Consider the following 15887-nt stretch of genomic DNA (forward strand, 5'->3'; position numbering starts at 1 on the left):
AATAAAACGATTAGCGAGATCACTGCAACATTACACACGACGGATGAAGGAATCATAGAAGCTACCGTAGCAGGAATGCCGTGCAAATTCCTCATTGACTCAGGCGCTCAAGTCAATACGCTCACGGAGAGCTTGTTTCGCGTAATGGTTTCCGATCCAAAGTACAGCGACGGGGTACTCAACGTACAAGAAAAGTCAGACCGGCCTCTAAAAGCGTATGCTTCGGCGGGAGAAATTGAGGTACTTGCAACCTTCGAAGCGTACCTTTTCATCTCCATAGATAGACCGATATACTTGGAGAAGTTCTACGTTGTAAGAGAGTTGAGGTCACTACTGAGCCGGTCAACGGCAACAAGGTATAGCGTTCTTCTGTTGGGAATTAAGGTGCCAGTAATGGTGAATGCAGTTTCTACGGTGTCGTTTCTAACGGGTGAAATAGGTGCGGTGACCATGAATGATTCCTTTCCGAAATTCAACATACCACACCGGTGAAAATTTCGTACAACAAGTCAGTACCACCATGCAGAAACATTTATCTCAGCATACCCCAGGCCGTCAAACCGCTGGTAGAAGAACGTCTCCAACAATTAGTCAGTTCCAACATCATTGAAAACGTAACGCAGGACATGGACACCTCGTTTTGTTCCTCCATGATCGTGGTTCCAAAGGGCAAGCACGATATACGCCTTGTGATAGATTTAAGAGGACCTAATCAGTACATTTATCGTACACCATTTAGTATGCCAACGCTGGAGAGCATTGTCGCAAACTTGAACGGAGCTAAGTATTTTTCTACAATCGACCTGAGCAATGCATTTTTCCATGTGGAGCTCGATGCAGAATCACGCCACTTAACAAACTTCTTTACCGAGTTCGGCATGTTCCGTTGTGTGCGACTGCCATTTGGCTTGTGCAATGCTCCGGACCTGTTTCAGGAGATATTGCAGAGACAAATTCTTGGTGGATGCAAAGGAGTTGAAAATTATCTCGACGATGTACTGGTTCATGGAAGAACGAAAGAGAAACACGACGCCAATTTGGCAGCAGTACTTGCCAGACTGAAGGAACACAACGAATCAAAATGCGTGTTTGGAAGCCAATCCGTTGAGTTCCTGGGGTTTGTTCTTACTCCTGACGGGTGGCAGATCGATGACGAGAAGTTGACAGCTATAAAAGGTTTCAGAAGGCCGGAGAACCGGGGAGAAGTAAACAGCTTCCTCGGCTTAGTGACATTCATCGACCGCTTCATAATTAACCGTGCAGATAAAACCGAAAAGCTAAAAGCACTGGCAAATGCTGAGGATTTTTATTGGACTGAGGAGGAGGAACGAGAATTTCGTTTTTTACAAGATGGTGCTCTGAATACTGTGAAGACGCTCGGATACTACAGTCCTACAGATGCTATTGAACTGTATGTAGATGCCTCGCCTATTGGCTTAGGAGCGGTTTTGGTGCAATTTGACCAAGCTGGTGTGCCGAGGGTTATAGCTTGCGCTTCGAAGTCATTAACCTCTACAGAGAAAAAATACCCCCACACACATAAGGAATCATTAGCCGTTGTGTGGGGTGTGGAACGATTTTCGTCGTATCTGCTAAGCCGCAGCTTCACCATAAGAACTGACGCAGAGGCAAATGAATATATTTTCGGAGGTACTCATCGCGTAGGAAGACGGGCTGTAGCACGAGCGGATACGTGGGCCCTCCGGTAGCAGCCACACGATTTTGTGATAAGAAGAGTCCCGGGAGAGTCTAATGTGGCCGATGCACTCTCAAGGCTGATAGATAAATCGCAAAAGGCAGTTCCGTTCGAGGAGGAAGACGATAATCATTTTCTGTTCGCAATTGACACAGGTAATTAAATTTTGTATTTTAGGTTGCTTTCAAATTTAGTTTCAAATTAAAAAATCTACCTAGGTTCGTTGAATGTGACGTGGGAGGAGATTGAACTCAACTCAGAGGGTGATGATGAGCTACAACTGTTGCGCGCTGCCATCGATAACGATTCTTGGCCACCGGAGCTTCGGAAATTCGAAGCTCAAAAGAAATATCTTCGCACACTAGGATGTCTCATTTTCAAGGAAAACCGAGTCATCTTACCACATGGTCTGCGTCAACGTGTCATGCAGACAGCTCATGGTGGCCACATCGGCGAAGTCGCTATGAAACGCATCTTGAGGGAATATTTCTGGTGGCCAAGAATGTCCTCTGATGTGGAATGCTTCGTTCGAAAGTGTGAAACATGTCTCCAGCTTGCTAAGAAGAACCCGCCTGTTCCACTTTGTAGCAGAGAATTGCCAGAGGGTCCTTGGCAAATCCTTCAAATTGACTTCCTTAGCGTCCCCGGATTTGGATCTGGCGAATTCCTGGTGGTCGTCGATACCTACTCGCGGTACATTTCAGTGGTTGAAATGAAGCTGATGGATGCAGAAAATACCAACGCGGCACTATGTGAGGTATTTCAACGATGGGGCTGTCCACTCATTCTTCAGAGTGATAACGGCCCTCCGTTCCAGGGCGCACCATTCATCAAGTTCTGGGAAGACAAAGGCGTTAAAGTGCGTAAATCGGTCCCACTAAGTCCTCAATCAAATGGGGCCGTAGAACGCCAGAACCAGGGCATCACGAAAGCACTTGCAGCGTCTAAAATTGAGGAAACCAACTGGAGGCGTGCTCTTCAGCTATACGTCTATAACCATAACAATTTGGTTCCACATTCAAGACTCCTAGTAACGCCATTCGAACTGATGTGTGGGTGGAAATTCCGCGGGCATTTCCCATGTCTGTGGGAAAACACTTGCAAGCGACTAGATCGGGCCGATGTACGCGAAAAGGATGCTGAATCGAAATTAATCAGCAAAAGCGATGCAGATTCAGCAAGAGGAGCTAAACATTCCGACATCAAAATTGGTGACACGGTCTTACTGGCTCAAGCCCGGAAGTCTAAGACTGATCCACTTTTCTCACAAGATCACTTCAAAGTTGTAGCTAGAGATGGTCCAAAAGTTGTGGTGATTAGTAGAAATGGAATCCAGTACGCTCGCAATATACAAGACGTTAAAAAAGTTGATGCGACTGCGGGTGCAGATGAATCACCGGCTGGGGAAAACGTTTCTACAAGTGCAGCTCCTTCAAGTGATGCTGAAGGTCGTGTAAAAAACACTGGAAACGACGATACATCATCCGGATCTGATGCAGCAGTGGACCATCAACCATGTCGGAACAAAGGACTGCGCAGACGAGAAATCATCAAGAAGCCCAGCAGATACGATTTGATACGTTTTGAAATTGGTCGCAAATTGGCGAAGATATGGGCCTAAAAAATGGCATGTTTTTGAGGGGGTGACCCCTAACTTTTGAACGGGAGTGTATATTCTGAAGATAGTTGGATACGGTGAATGCTTACCGGGACTTCAATCGTCTGATGAAAACGCAGTTCCGAAGGTCTTCGAAGTGAGATGATTTCGTTTGACTTGAACAAAAAAGTTGAACATGTTCAGCTTTCGTTCAAGTCAAGCCAGTTCCTCAACTGAGATGAACGATGGTGTTTACACGTTCAATTCGCATTCAATTGGGCATTTTCCATTGACTTGAATCAAATCACTTGCTCCATGTAAACCAGGCATTACATGGTTACCACCAGGCGGTGAGTGGTCCTGAGAGTGATCACCGAAAGGCTGCCATAAACGACGAATTGAAGTCGCTGCGACTCGGATTCAAGCATGCGGAAGCTAACCGTGCCTAATTGTGCGGAAGAAGAACGACAGCACAGTGTGTATCCTCGTCTATGCTTTCGATATGCTGGTCTTCACCTCCAGACAAGGAATACGACGGGATTGTGAAGGCCTTGACTAGATAGTTCCAAATAACAACGGTTGGAGAGGTGAAGCATATGACGAAAAAAGGTATCGCCTACTTCCTGGACAAGCTGGTTGAACACAAGGAGAATACATTTTACTAAGGTGGCGCAGATAAACATTGCAAACCACTGGTTGTCTCTTCCATTCTTCTGGTGTTCTTATGGAACTGAAATAGTGACGTCACTATTTTAGTTGCATAAGAACACCAGAAGAGTGGAAGAGACAACCAGTGGTTTGCAATGTTTATCTGCGCCACCTTAGTAAAATGTATTCTCCTTGGGTTGAACAGTTTTGACTTGCGGATACGATGGTATCACAAATTCTTATGGACGTCGAATCAGTGATCCAAAATGTACTGTCAAATACTGTAGTTTACATGATAATCGTGGGTGTATGATCATGACTATCATGCAACAAAAACTTTCACGCTTGACCAGAAAAAAACATTCGTGGCTGATTGTGATATTGTTTTAATAAGAGACGAACCAGCCCCAGGCTGAAAGTCTCTATAATAAAGACAAAAAAAAAAAAAAATATTGTTTTAATCACGCCAAAAAATGTAGTGGATTTGCAAATTGAGTGAACTAATGAAATCCCAGTGGTTCCGAAAACTGCGAACGGGACATGGGTATAACTTAGGAACCGGAAGTGTGAAGGAGCGGAGACAAAAATTTTCGGATTGTGTGTTCCGAGGGTTGTAACCACCAATGGAGCAGGGGAACAAAAGTCAGTGGCTTCCAACTGAACAGTTACGGCCCACGTCTAACAAATCAAAAAGATCGATGCCATACGGATATTTTCGGACCTGGCTAATTGAGTTGATGTTGAAACCCGAAATCCTAGACCATTTTGGAATTAAATATGGCGCTTGGGGTTCCGGGGACAATATAGGGGCACCACTGGGGTTTCCGAAATCCTCAAAAACACCTCTGTAACGACTCTGAAATCTAATCCGATGGAAATGCTCTGAAGCTTCTTGGAATGCCTCCGCAATCTAGCTTAAACCACCTGAAACCCGATGTAACGCACCTTAGATCCTCCGAAGCTCCCAAAAACGCCACGTAACGCCTCCGTAACGTTTCTGCAATCCACCGACAATGATCTGAAGCTTCTTGGAATGCCTCCGAAATCCCCCTAAAACCCCCAGAAACCCCATGTAACGCACCTCAGAACGTTTCTGAAACCCGCTGAAAATGCTAAGAAACTTCTTGGAATGCCTCCAAAATCCCCCTAAAACCCCCAGAAACCCCATGTGAACCGATCATAGCCTAATTGAATAATTGATCATTCATTCTACATTAGACATTAGATTTCATTAATTGATCATTCAATTAATTGCATCATCATATGTGGCATGCGCGAAAACGAAATTACAAATCATACGCGGTAGGTTGGTCAGCGGGTGACCTAGTTTGCTTCAACAGGTCTCTACCTGTTCTCGGTGGCATACGGTAAGCCAAAAAGAATGCATAACTACCGGGGTATAAAATAATAAAACATGTGACTCATTCTAGCCGCTTCCAATTAGATACTAAGTAAGAGACGCGAGCTTTCTCTCTCGCGCTTTTTACAATGTTGGTACCTTAGAAAAAAAAAGAGCGGAGAATGTAATGCTAGGCGCTTAAGCTAAGTTTAAGTGGGGGGAGAAAAATAACCAAAATTGTAATTATATATAAGGCTTAAAATTTGAATAAAGTTTGAGTTGTAGTTTTAACGGCGGCTTCTACAATGTCGGATGACATTTCCACTTGACCACTCGGGTCAACGCGTGCACATGTAAAGCACCTTAGATCTTCCGAAACCCCCAAAAACGCCATGTAACGCCTCCGTAACGTTTCTGAAATCCGCCGAAAATGCTCTGAAGCTTCTTGGAATGCCTCTGAAATCCCCCTTAACTTTCACGTACCCGACCCCCAACATCTCATCTTCAAAGTAAAGACAAATCAATCAATCATCTTCAAAATGCTGGCATTTCGTTAATTTTCATCCAATTTTTTTGAAGTCGCCTTCAATCGATCATAAATTGGTGCAAGTTTATTACACCCAATATTCCGGATTGTACTGGGGTCAAGGAGGGTGCCGAAATGGTTAAAAATGATTATTTCGTGTGTTATTGTGTTTGAACCATCAATTTTCAGCTGAACTTTCATTGCGAACAATAAAACACAACTGAGATAATCAGATTTAAATAAGTTGACCCATCCGGATCACCATGACAGGTTCCGCGGGGGCCTCATTGGGGACACTTCTGGTTTTCATTCAAAACATGTCGTGCGACATATCAAACTTCATGATTTCGAATGACTGAGTCAGAAACGATACTTTGAAGTCTGTATCATCTAATATGGCCACCCCGGAACATCTAGCATAGGTTCCATGGGGGTGACATATGGGACATTTCTGATTTGCAATCAAAACATGCCATGCAACGTATCAAACTTCATGATTTCAAGAGATTCGTGCACCCGGTTTTGACAGTTCGTATATTGAGCCTCAGAAAAATTATTATCGAAGCTACCGAAATAGTTCTGCTGATTTATTTCCGTCAAAAAAGTACCGAACAGCCATTTCAGGATTGGGTGTGTGGAAAGCTACACGGGGGTAGGTTGCGGTTGAATTTCAGAGTACTTTGAGTACGTTTCACGGTGCTCCATGCTTTTTCTGGAGATTTCAGAGGGGTTTCTAGTAGTTTTAGGGGCATCCCTACCAGGCTTTTAGGTGTGCTTCAGGAGATTTCCGAGGTGTTTAAAGGAAGGCGTTTCAATCCGTTTCAAAAATTTCAACGGTTTTCAAAGAAATTTCCGGGGGGTTTCTCTGGATTTCAGGTGAGATACAGTGAAGTTTTTAAGAGTTCCAGTGATGGCTCAATGCGCTACAAGGCGTTTCAAATTATTTCGAAGGTTTTTAGAGAGGATTCCGTGGATTAGAGTTTTGAAGAGGCTTTCTGGTGAGCTTGGTGGAGGTTCCAGAGTATTTTCAATGCGTTTCACGGAATTTAAAAAAAAATCAGGATGATTCAGACTGATTGAGTCATTACGCTTATATATTCGAGGCAAGTTCAAGGAGTTCTTGGTATCCACATCCTTAAACGAAAGTACACAGCGAATGAGTAACTTGCGAAAAGACAAAGGATTTTTCACTCATATTTGTGTACAACTGGATCAACACAAAAAATGTGCTGATCCGGTGTTACACAAATTTGCGTGAAATTCCACACAAGCTTGCACGAAATCTTTTGTCTTTTCGACCGCTGCGTGAAAGTTACTCCTTGCTCTGTGTACATCGATCTTTCCGTGCATGTAAAAAGTTTCAGCCCTCTCGCCTATGGAGACGGTCTTTTAAAAATGCTTGAAGATTTTTTTTAAGATTTTGACAAAAAAAAGGATGATCATGTCTACTCAGTCCTCCATAACGGTTTTCACAGGTAACAGTAGATAGCGTCCGGGAGCGGACTTGGCGTGATGGTTAGAACACTTGACTATCACGCCGAGGTCGTGGGATCGAGTCCCACTCCCGACAAACTCACAAAATGTGAGTTTTTCCTTCGGAAGGGAAGTAAAGCGTGGGTCCCGAGATGAACTAGCCTAGGGCTAAAAATCTCGATAAATACAGATAAAAAAAGATAGCGTCCACTCTGACATTCAGCAACTTAATAGTCAATTAGTGATTGACTATTCAGTTGCTGAATGTCGGAGCAGACGCTGCTGTTTCAGCCACACCTTTCCGGTGAACAGTGGCTTGATTAGGCTGATTACATTAGACAAACTCCCCTTCCTTGTCAGTCTGCGACTAAAATTTCCACGGGAATTGGTTACCCGATCACTCCCAGGATTGTACGAACTCCAGCCAATTCCAGGTTTTAACCCTTCAGCGCGCGCGCTGTTGTAAAAGTACAACACTATCAAAAAACCTCGCTTTTCGTATACAGCGCGAGCGCGGTGCAGTTTCGGTTGCTTGATGGCGCGCGTCCTGGAAGGTTAAGGACATCATTTTCAGGGTAAGAGGCAAGAATAGAGGCTCAAATACCTGACAGAATAAAAATCAAATGCATAAACATATGGTATAATTCGCTCAGCCTTTTCTAAGTTTCAAACATATGTTCGCATTTCAGTTCAGTTTATTTTTAGATGGCTTTGTGTCAATTTCATTGTTAGTACATACGTCCAACAAGACCGAGTTCACGGTGTTCAATGATCGATGGCTGTGTTCTACCCAGACAACCTGGAGTCGCATAAGAATGCGTGCATTACATCGTATAACATAAATACCATGTTGAGTTACGGTCGCATAGACAAATGCGGGGCAAAAGTTCGGATTAGGTCTTTCTCTGCGCACGAGTTAAGAACCCAAACAAATCTGTATAGATTCGACACATCATCAGGTCTGTTACTCGTCAATAAAAATTGGAACGATTTTGTGATGCTGTGGCAGAGCTATGGATGGAAATGTGTTTCTAGGCGTTTTGATACAATTTTTGGACCATTTGGAATAAGAATTTGTGGTAACAGGAAGAATAAAAATCTCATAACCTCTTGATGTCGGAGAATCATTATTCCATAGTAGTTCAAGAGGTGCACTCGAATAAACAATAAACTACTAGTGCTTCTTGCAGAAAGGAAAATTGTTAAAACCTCGACAGTGGGGCAAAAGTTCGCAGATGCTGTGGGGCAAAAGTTTGCACTAGATTTTTGATTCTACTACATAACACAATATAATTACTGAATCTTTGAAGCAATGATGATTCGGTATAGAAACTACTATATATGTATAATATGTGTAGTATGCACCCTTAAATCGTTCTGGAAGAGGGTTTGAACTTAGTTTTGTAAGAATATTGATTGTTAGGCAAACATTATGTTTACCAATTTAAATAAAACAATAAAAAATAGCCTAAAAATATTTTAAAACATTTTTTCGTCAGTCTCATCGTGTCTTTTTCTTAAGTTTTTGAAGTTCTCATGTTCATCTAGTTGACCGGGGACTTGCATAGTTAAGTTTGTAAATTACCGTCAAGGCGCCATTCACCGTGTGCCTTCCAATATTTTTTCATTATTTCCATATTATGATTGAATGATATGACAATTTCCCTTCAATTTCACCAATACAACACTAATGTATTGTTACCATGTCAAAACGCTCATTAGAAACATTTAAAAGTATCATTTTGACACTAAAGTGTGTTTACATGAAGCGGGTTTTTGCTCGTTCACTGCATTCATACCCGAGCAAAGTCTGACAGCAAATTGAAAACTAATTTTGATGTTGTGATATTGCAAATTTTGATAACTCAGGTTGTTGTCGTTTTGGTCGTTTTAACGGTTAAAATATCAAAAATGAGAGCAGGAAAATGTTCCTGTGACAGCAAATTGAAAACAATTCCTGCTATCGATGATAGCAAATTGATAACGGTTTTTGTTATCAGCACAAAAAAAATAAAAAAATCGTTAAATATAGAGTTTTTCGGCTGTTATCAAATTATAAATGCAATAATATAATTGCTCTAATAATATATCCCTAGAACTACTTACATAGTTTACTATAAGATTTCAAAACTATTGTGACACCAAATGTTTACATGAATTTAAGATGACAGCAAACCGAAAACAAAATTTGAAATCAAATTAAGTAAAGATAAAATGATATCAAAATGTGATATCAATTTGTTGATGAATACAAATCATGTTTTCTATTTGCTGTAATTTTGTTGTTGGACTTTGCTCGGGTAGTGAAAAAACAAAAACTGCGCTAAGGTGATTTTAGCGATAAACTAAATGTAGTAACGTTTTTATTCCACCAAGAAGCAAATAAATTCACATATCAGGTATGTATGTTGCATTACCGAAGTAAGTTTAACAAGAAAGTACGATTACTCGTACTTTTTAATTGAAACAAAAAAGCACGGTGAATGGGTACCCTAAAAATCAATGGTATCCATTCACCGTGCCCCATATTGTCCCATATACCTAGAAAAAATCAAAAATTTGAATATTCGTTTTTCTAATAAAATCTTGCAAGTTATTACTTGAAATGAATTTAAACGAAGAAAATTCCCTTGGCTGGGTTGTTTTGATCATTTTTAAACAAAGTAGAATAAAATTTCTCATACACGGTGAATGGGTCCCTACTACCACGGTGAATGGTGACCTACCACGGAATTAGGCGACCCTACTACCCTTTACTAATTGTACTATATCACCAAATTTTGTGAAAAATTTTCTACTTCTGTGGGTATTGCCTTAATTTTAACCTATAATGAAGGCAATTAAAAGCGGCACCAACAATGTTTATAAGACTGGTGTCAAATGACAGCCCTTATTTGATCCACGGTGAATGGTGCCTTGACGGTAATCATCAAGTTATGTGACTTCGTGGTCGTGGTCATCAAGTCATTGGTCGCATCGTGCTAAGGAGCGCGGGTTCGATTCCCGCCGCAGCTGTCAAGAAAAGTTTTTGGCTGTGCCACTGGGCGGTGCATGCTAGTCCGTTGTCTAATGTCGTGCTTCCTTCAAAGAGCAAATAGCTCACTGGAAACATTAAACGTGTCCGTGTGTATTCCAATTGGGCCGTAACGAGCAAAAGCGGATAAAAAAAATGATAACAAGTTCTGTCCTACCCCGTACAAGAGTACAGTCAGTTTTTTTTACGCGGAGGATACGTACCGTGTAAAAAAACTGTTAAAAATTCCATAAACCGCGTGTCGCGATTTCTTGACGAATCATGCAATAATAAGACGATGGCAAAAAATTGTATGGAGTTTGCATTTATGCGGCCATGTAAATAGAAACCGCGTGAAAAAATACCTGACTGTACGTATAACACTTCATAAACTTCAATACTCGTGGAAATTGGTTGTCTTTTTCAGTTAAGACAAATTGTTTCAATATCCGATTTGTGAGAATAAGCTGCTAAGTTATCAGTATCAGTTATCGGTGGAAAGACGTGTTATTCCTTGATCATGGCAAAATGGCTACCCTGTACAAGTTTGCACCCATAATTGCAGAAAAAAATCACTCGATTTTTAATCGTTCCAATTGAAGCACTTAACACATAAAAGCAAAACCCCTCGCTTTCAAACGGTGCCATTAACAATCGAGGCTTAAAATTGACACATTTATCGATCGACCCGACTAGGGTCTGGCCCGGCCCGGGCGCGGGATGTGGTCATTATTACTCGCACGTGATTTTCGATTGTGCATTTTAATTTCGAGATCCAAAGAGGTAGCGTGCGTGCGTGTTTGTTTCGATGTCCGACTCGGAATGTATACAAACATGGCTTGGCGCTTCGCTTCCTCGCCCCCAATCCAGAATAATCCATTATGTTGTCCACTTGTGAAAAGGGTTAATCAACATTGACGCGCGTAAATGACGCCCGCCCGGGTTTGAAGCCGTTCCCCGGCACCGTCTTCTCCGCATGATTATCATAATGGCTTCCTGTTTTATTGCCGTTGATGGCAATAATGCGCCGGTTGTTTCATCGATTATTGTTGGTCTTTTTTTCAATTGTGTGTATTGTTTCTTTTATGGCATTCGATCATTTAAAAATGTGTTAATTCAAGCCTTGAATAGCGAAAAAGGTTTTTTTTTCAACTTATCAAAAACCTCCTCCGAAAAGTGAGGGCTCCTTCAGGAGTTCCAATGAATAAAATGATATTTTGGTATTCCTCTCGAACTTCATCCAGGAATGCCTCCGGGATTTCTCCCGGACATTCAGAAATAATATACGGAATTTCTTTCATAAGGTATTCCACGATGAATTCAGTAACAAAATGCACAATAAATTTATTCGGTAATGCCACTAACGGATATATTACCGAAACACTGAAGAGTTGCTTCTGATCAACAACTTCTTAAGAAATTCTACAATAAAACATGAATCGGTAGACATGCAAATCGGCCTTCCCTATCTCCGCGCTTCCTGAAACTGAAACCAAGAAATAATGGTTTGCTTTCCTGTTGCCTCCGAGGCATCAGAACATGAGCAACAGATTCCAAGACGGTGCGGCGGAAGCAACGTACGTAGATAGCAACTGCCACCATATCATAAACCGTATATTTCAACAATCCCACAAATGTATCATCATTTCCATTTGGAGCTGGTCGGCGAACTGGAGCCGGAGGCAATATTCATACATTTTCCATACCTATACCTACTTGTCATAAACTTTCAAGCGTTGTGGCGCGTTGTAGAATATCTGGAGAAGCCAGGAAGAACCCCAGCCAGCGCAGCGAGGACGTGAGCTCGACGGATAAGGGACAGTTTTAGTGGCATCGGAATTATTACCCCACAGCTCACTTTCCGGCATTTACGGTTCATTCATTATTCAGGCAGAAAACATTTCCCATCGTCGCTGCCACCACCGACCACCACCGTCGTCGGAAAGTGAAATAATGTGCGTTTTACGGGGGTTTTATTGCTTCGGGAGTGTTTCGCGGTGTCCAGCTGTTTGCAGCTAAAAATGCATTCCAGTGGAGACTACTATGAGTCTCTATTGGTTGTTCATGATGGCAACAGTCGAGCAGCGGAAGGACCCGCCACCATCAATTGTCCCACTGGAAATTCGTGCTATAAACCGGTGGTGTGGCGCGCTCTAATCCCTCACGATGTCGCGTGCGGGTCATTTGTAACAGAAGAAATCAAAACTGATTTAAAGCCATGCATCACCTGTGTGGTACCGTCTAGCAGGGGTAGTTTATTTTGTATTACAAAGACCAAAAATTTGAATACAACAGAAAACTTTTACAGGAATCCCGCAGAGACTTTCTCTCGGAATCCCACAGGGAGTTCCTCTCGGAATCCCACAGGGAGTTCCTCTCGGAATCCCACAGGGACTTCCTATCGGAATCCCGCAGGGACTTCCTATCGGAATCCCGCAGGGACTTCCTGTCGGAATCCCGCCGGGACTTCCTGTCGGAATCCCGCCGGGACTTCCTGTCGGAATCCCGCAGGGACTTCCCCTCGGAATTCCGCAGGGACTTCCTTTCGGAATCCCGCAGGGACTTCCTCTCAAAATCCCGCAGGGACTTCCTCTCGAAATCCCGCAGGGACTTACTCTCGGAATCCCGCAGGGACTTCCTCTCGGAATCTCGCAGGGACTTCCTCTCGGAATCCCGCAGGGACTTCCTCTCGGAATCCCGCAGGGACTTCCTCTCGCAATCCAGCAGGGACTTCCTGTCGGAATCCCGCAGGGACTTCCTGTCGGAATCCCGCAGGGACTTCCTGTCGGAATCCCGCAGGGACTTCCTGTCGGAATCCCGCAGGGACTTCCTGTCGGAATCCCGCAGGGACTTCCTGTCGGAATCCCGCAGGGACTTCCTGTCGGAATCCCGCAGGGACTTCCTGTCGGAATCCCGCAGGGACTTCCTGTCGGAATCCCGCAGGGACTTCCTGTCGGAATCCCGCAGGGACTTCCTGTCGGAATCCCGCAGGGACTTCCTGTCGGAATCCCGCAGGGACTTCCTGTCGGAATCCCGCAGGGACTTCCTGTCGGAATCCCGCAGGGACTTCCTGTCGGAATCCCGCAGGGACTTCCTGTCGGAATCCCGCAGGGACTTCCTGTCGGAATCCCGCAGGGACTTCCTGTCGGAATCCCGCAGGGACTTCCTGTCGGAATCCCGCAGGGACTTCCTGTCGGAATCCCGCAGGGACTTCCTGTCGGAATCCCGCAGGGACTTCCTGTCGGAATCCCGCAGGGACTTCCTGTCGGAATCCCGCAGGGACTTCCTGTCGGAATCCCGCAGGGACTTCCTGTCGGAATCCCGCAGGGACTTCCTGTCGGAATCCCGCAGGGACTTCCTGTCGGAATCCCGCAGGGACTTCCTGTCGGAATCCTGCAGGGACTTCCTGTCGGAATCCCGCAGGGACTTCCTGTCGGAATCCCGCAGGGACTTCCTGTCGGAATCCCGCAGGGACTTCCTGTCGGAATCCCGCAGGGACTTCCTGTCGGAATCCCGCAGGGACTTCCTGTCGGAATCCCGCAGGGACTTCCTGTCGGAATCCCGCAGGGACTTCCTGTCGGAATCCCGCAGGGACTTCCTGTCAGAATCCCGCAGGGACTTCCTGTCAGAATCCCGCAGGGACTTCCTGTCGGAATCCCGCAGGGACTTCCTGTCGGAATCCCGCAGGGACTTCCTGTCGGAATCCCGCAGGGACTTCCTGTCGGAATCCCGCAGGGACTTCCTGTCGGAATCCCGCAGGGACTTCCTGTCGGAATCCCGCAGGGACTTCCTGTCGGAATCCCGCAGGGACTTCCTGTCGGAATCCCGCAGGGACTTCCTGTCGGAATCCCGCAGGGACTTCCTGTCGGAATCCCGCAGGGACTTCCTGTCGGAATCCCGCAGGGACTTCCTGTCGGAATCCCGCAGGGACTTCCTGTCGGAATCCCGCAGGGACTTCCTGTCGGAATCCCGCAGGGACTTCCTGTCGGAATCCCGCAGGGACTTCCTGTCGGAATCCCGCAGGGACTTCCTGTCGGAATCCCGCAGGGACTTCCTGTCGGAATCCCGCAGGGACTTCCTGTCGGAATCCCGCAGGGACTTCCTGTCGGAATCCCGCAGGGACTTCCTGTCGGAATCCCGCAGGGACTTCCTGTCGGAATCCCGCAGGGACTTCCTGTCGGAATCCCGCAGGGACTTCCTGTCGGAATCCCGCAGGGACTTCCTGTCGGAATCCCGCAGGGACTTCCTGTCGGAATCCCGCAGGGACTTCCTGTCGGAATCCCGCAGGGACTTCCTGTCGGAATCCCGCAGGGACTTCCTGTCGGAATCCCGCAGGGACTTCCTGTCGGAATCCCGCAGGGACTTCCTGTCGGAATCCCGCAGGGACTTCCTGTCGGAATCCCGCAGGGACTTCCTGTCGGAATCCCGCAGGGACTTCCTGTCGGAATCCCGCAGGGACTTCCTGTCGGAATCCCGCAGGGACTTCCTGTCGGAATCCCGCAGGGACTTCCTGTCGGAATCCCGCAGGGACTTCCTGTCGGAATCCCGCAGGGACTTCCTGTCGGAATCCCGCAGGGACTTCCTGTCGGAATCCCGCAGGGACTTCCTGTCGGAATCCCGCAGGGACTTCCTGTCGGAATCCCGCAGGGACTTCCTGTCGGAATCCCGCAGGGACTTCCTGTCGGAATCCCGCAGGGACTTCCTGTCGGAATCCCTCAGGGACTTCCTGTCGGAATCCCGCAGGGACTTCCTGTCGGAATCCCGCAGGGACTTCCTGTCGGAATCCCGCAGGGACTTCCTGTCGGAATCCCGCAGGGACTTCCTGTCGGAATCCCGCAGGGACTTCCTGTCGGAATCCCGCAGGGACTTCCTCTCGGAATCCCGCAGGGACTTCCTCTCGGAATCCCGCAGGGACTTCCTCTCGGAATCCCGCAGGGACTTCCTCTCGGAATCCCGCAGGGACTTCCTCTCGGAATCCCGCAGGGACTTCCTCTCGGAATCCCACGGGGACTTCCTCCCGGAATCCCACGGGGATTTTCTCCCGGAATCCCACAGGAAGGCTGATCTGAATGGTATAGTAAACAGTTTCTCCCCAGCTTACGGTACGTTCTGTTATTGCTTTGTAGACCATAGTCTACCTCGCTATGTAAACGTGCGCACCGTGTCTACGGCGCGCCATGACGCCCCGCAAAGCTCATCAAAGAACTATGCGCTTGCATTATGCTATTATTGTAGCGAGTGAATTTGAACTAGGTATATACTCCATGAACACGACGGAAGCAGCACAAATCGTAAAAGCAATCTGGCATCACTTCCCCGGGTGCGGTGCGGCGATGGTGGTACAAATCGCGGTTTCAATGCAACCGTGTGCTGCCTTGCAGCCAACAGCCATAGACGAGCGAACGAACGAACGAACGACCGAGGACGATTCCACGAGAGCTAATGAATGCCATAAAAAGATATTACGGGCAATATTTCACACCCGCGGGAGAGGAACGCCACCACTATCCGGCGGTTGGCCGTGAACATTGTTTTCACCAGGACCTGGTGGTGTGCGGCAGCAGTCATCCAGGTGACGTCACCTCATAGCGATGG

At 45.8% G+C, this 15887-nt stretch overlaps 2 protein-coding genes across 2 annotated transcripts in view; one reads left to right on the forward strand and one right to left on the reverse strand.

The window, feature by feature from the left end:
• The window catches only part of LOC109402049 (carbonic anhydrase-related protein 10), a 451175-nt gene that overhangs the window by 126618 nt on the left and 308670 nt on the right, over nucleotides 1-15887 (reverse strand). The window lies entirely within an intron of this gene.
• Nucleotides 490-3930, forward strand: LOC134285340 (uncharacterized protein K02A2.6-like). Its single transcript, XM_062845922.1, has 2 exons — nucleotides 490-1851; nucleotides 1915-3930. The coding sequence occupies exon 2, from the start codon at nucleotides 2121-2123 to the stop codon at nucleotides 3315-3317; it is 1197 nt and encodes a 398-aa protein (XP_062701906.1). The 5' UTR covers nucleotides 490-1851; nucleotides 1915-2120; the 3' UTR covers nucleotides 3318-3930.

This window comes from Aedes albopictus, chromosome 1 (assembly GCF_035046485.1).
Source record: "Aedes albopictus strain Foshan chromosome 1, AalbF5, whole genome shotgun sequence".
NCBI classification, from domain to species: domain Eukaryota; kingdom Metazoa; phylum Arthropoda; class Insecta; order Diptera; family Culicidae; genus Aedes; species Aedes albopictus.

Bases quoted from the DNA above. Each gene is read 5' to 3' on its own strand.
- LOC134285340 (XM_062845922.1), top strand. From the start codon at position 2,121: ATGCAGACAGCTCATGGTGGCCACATCGGCGAAGTCGCTATGAAACGC.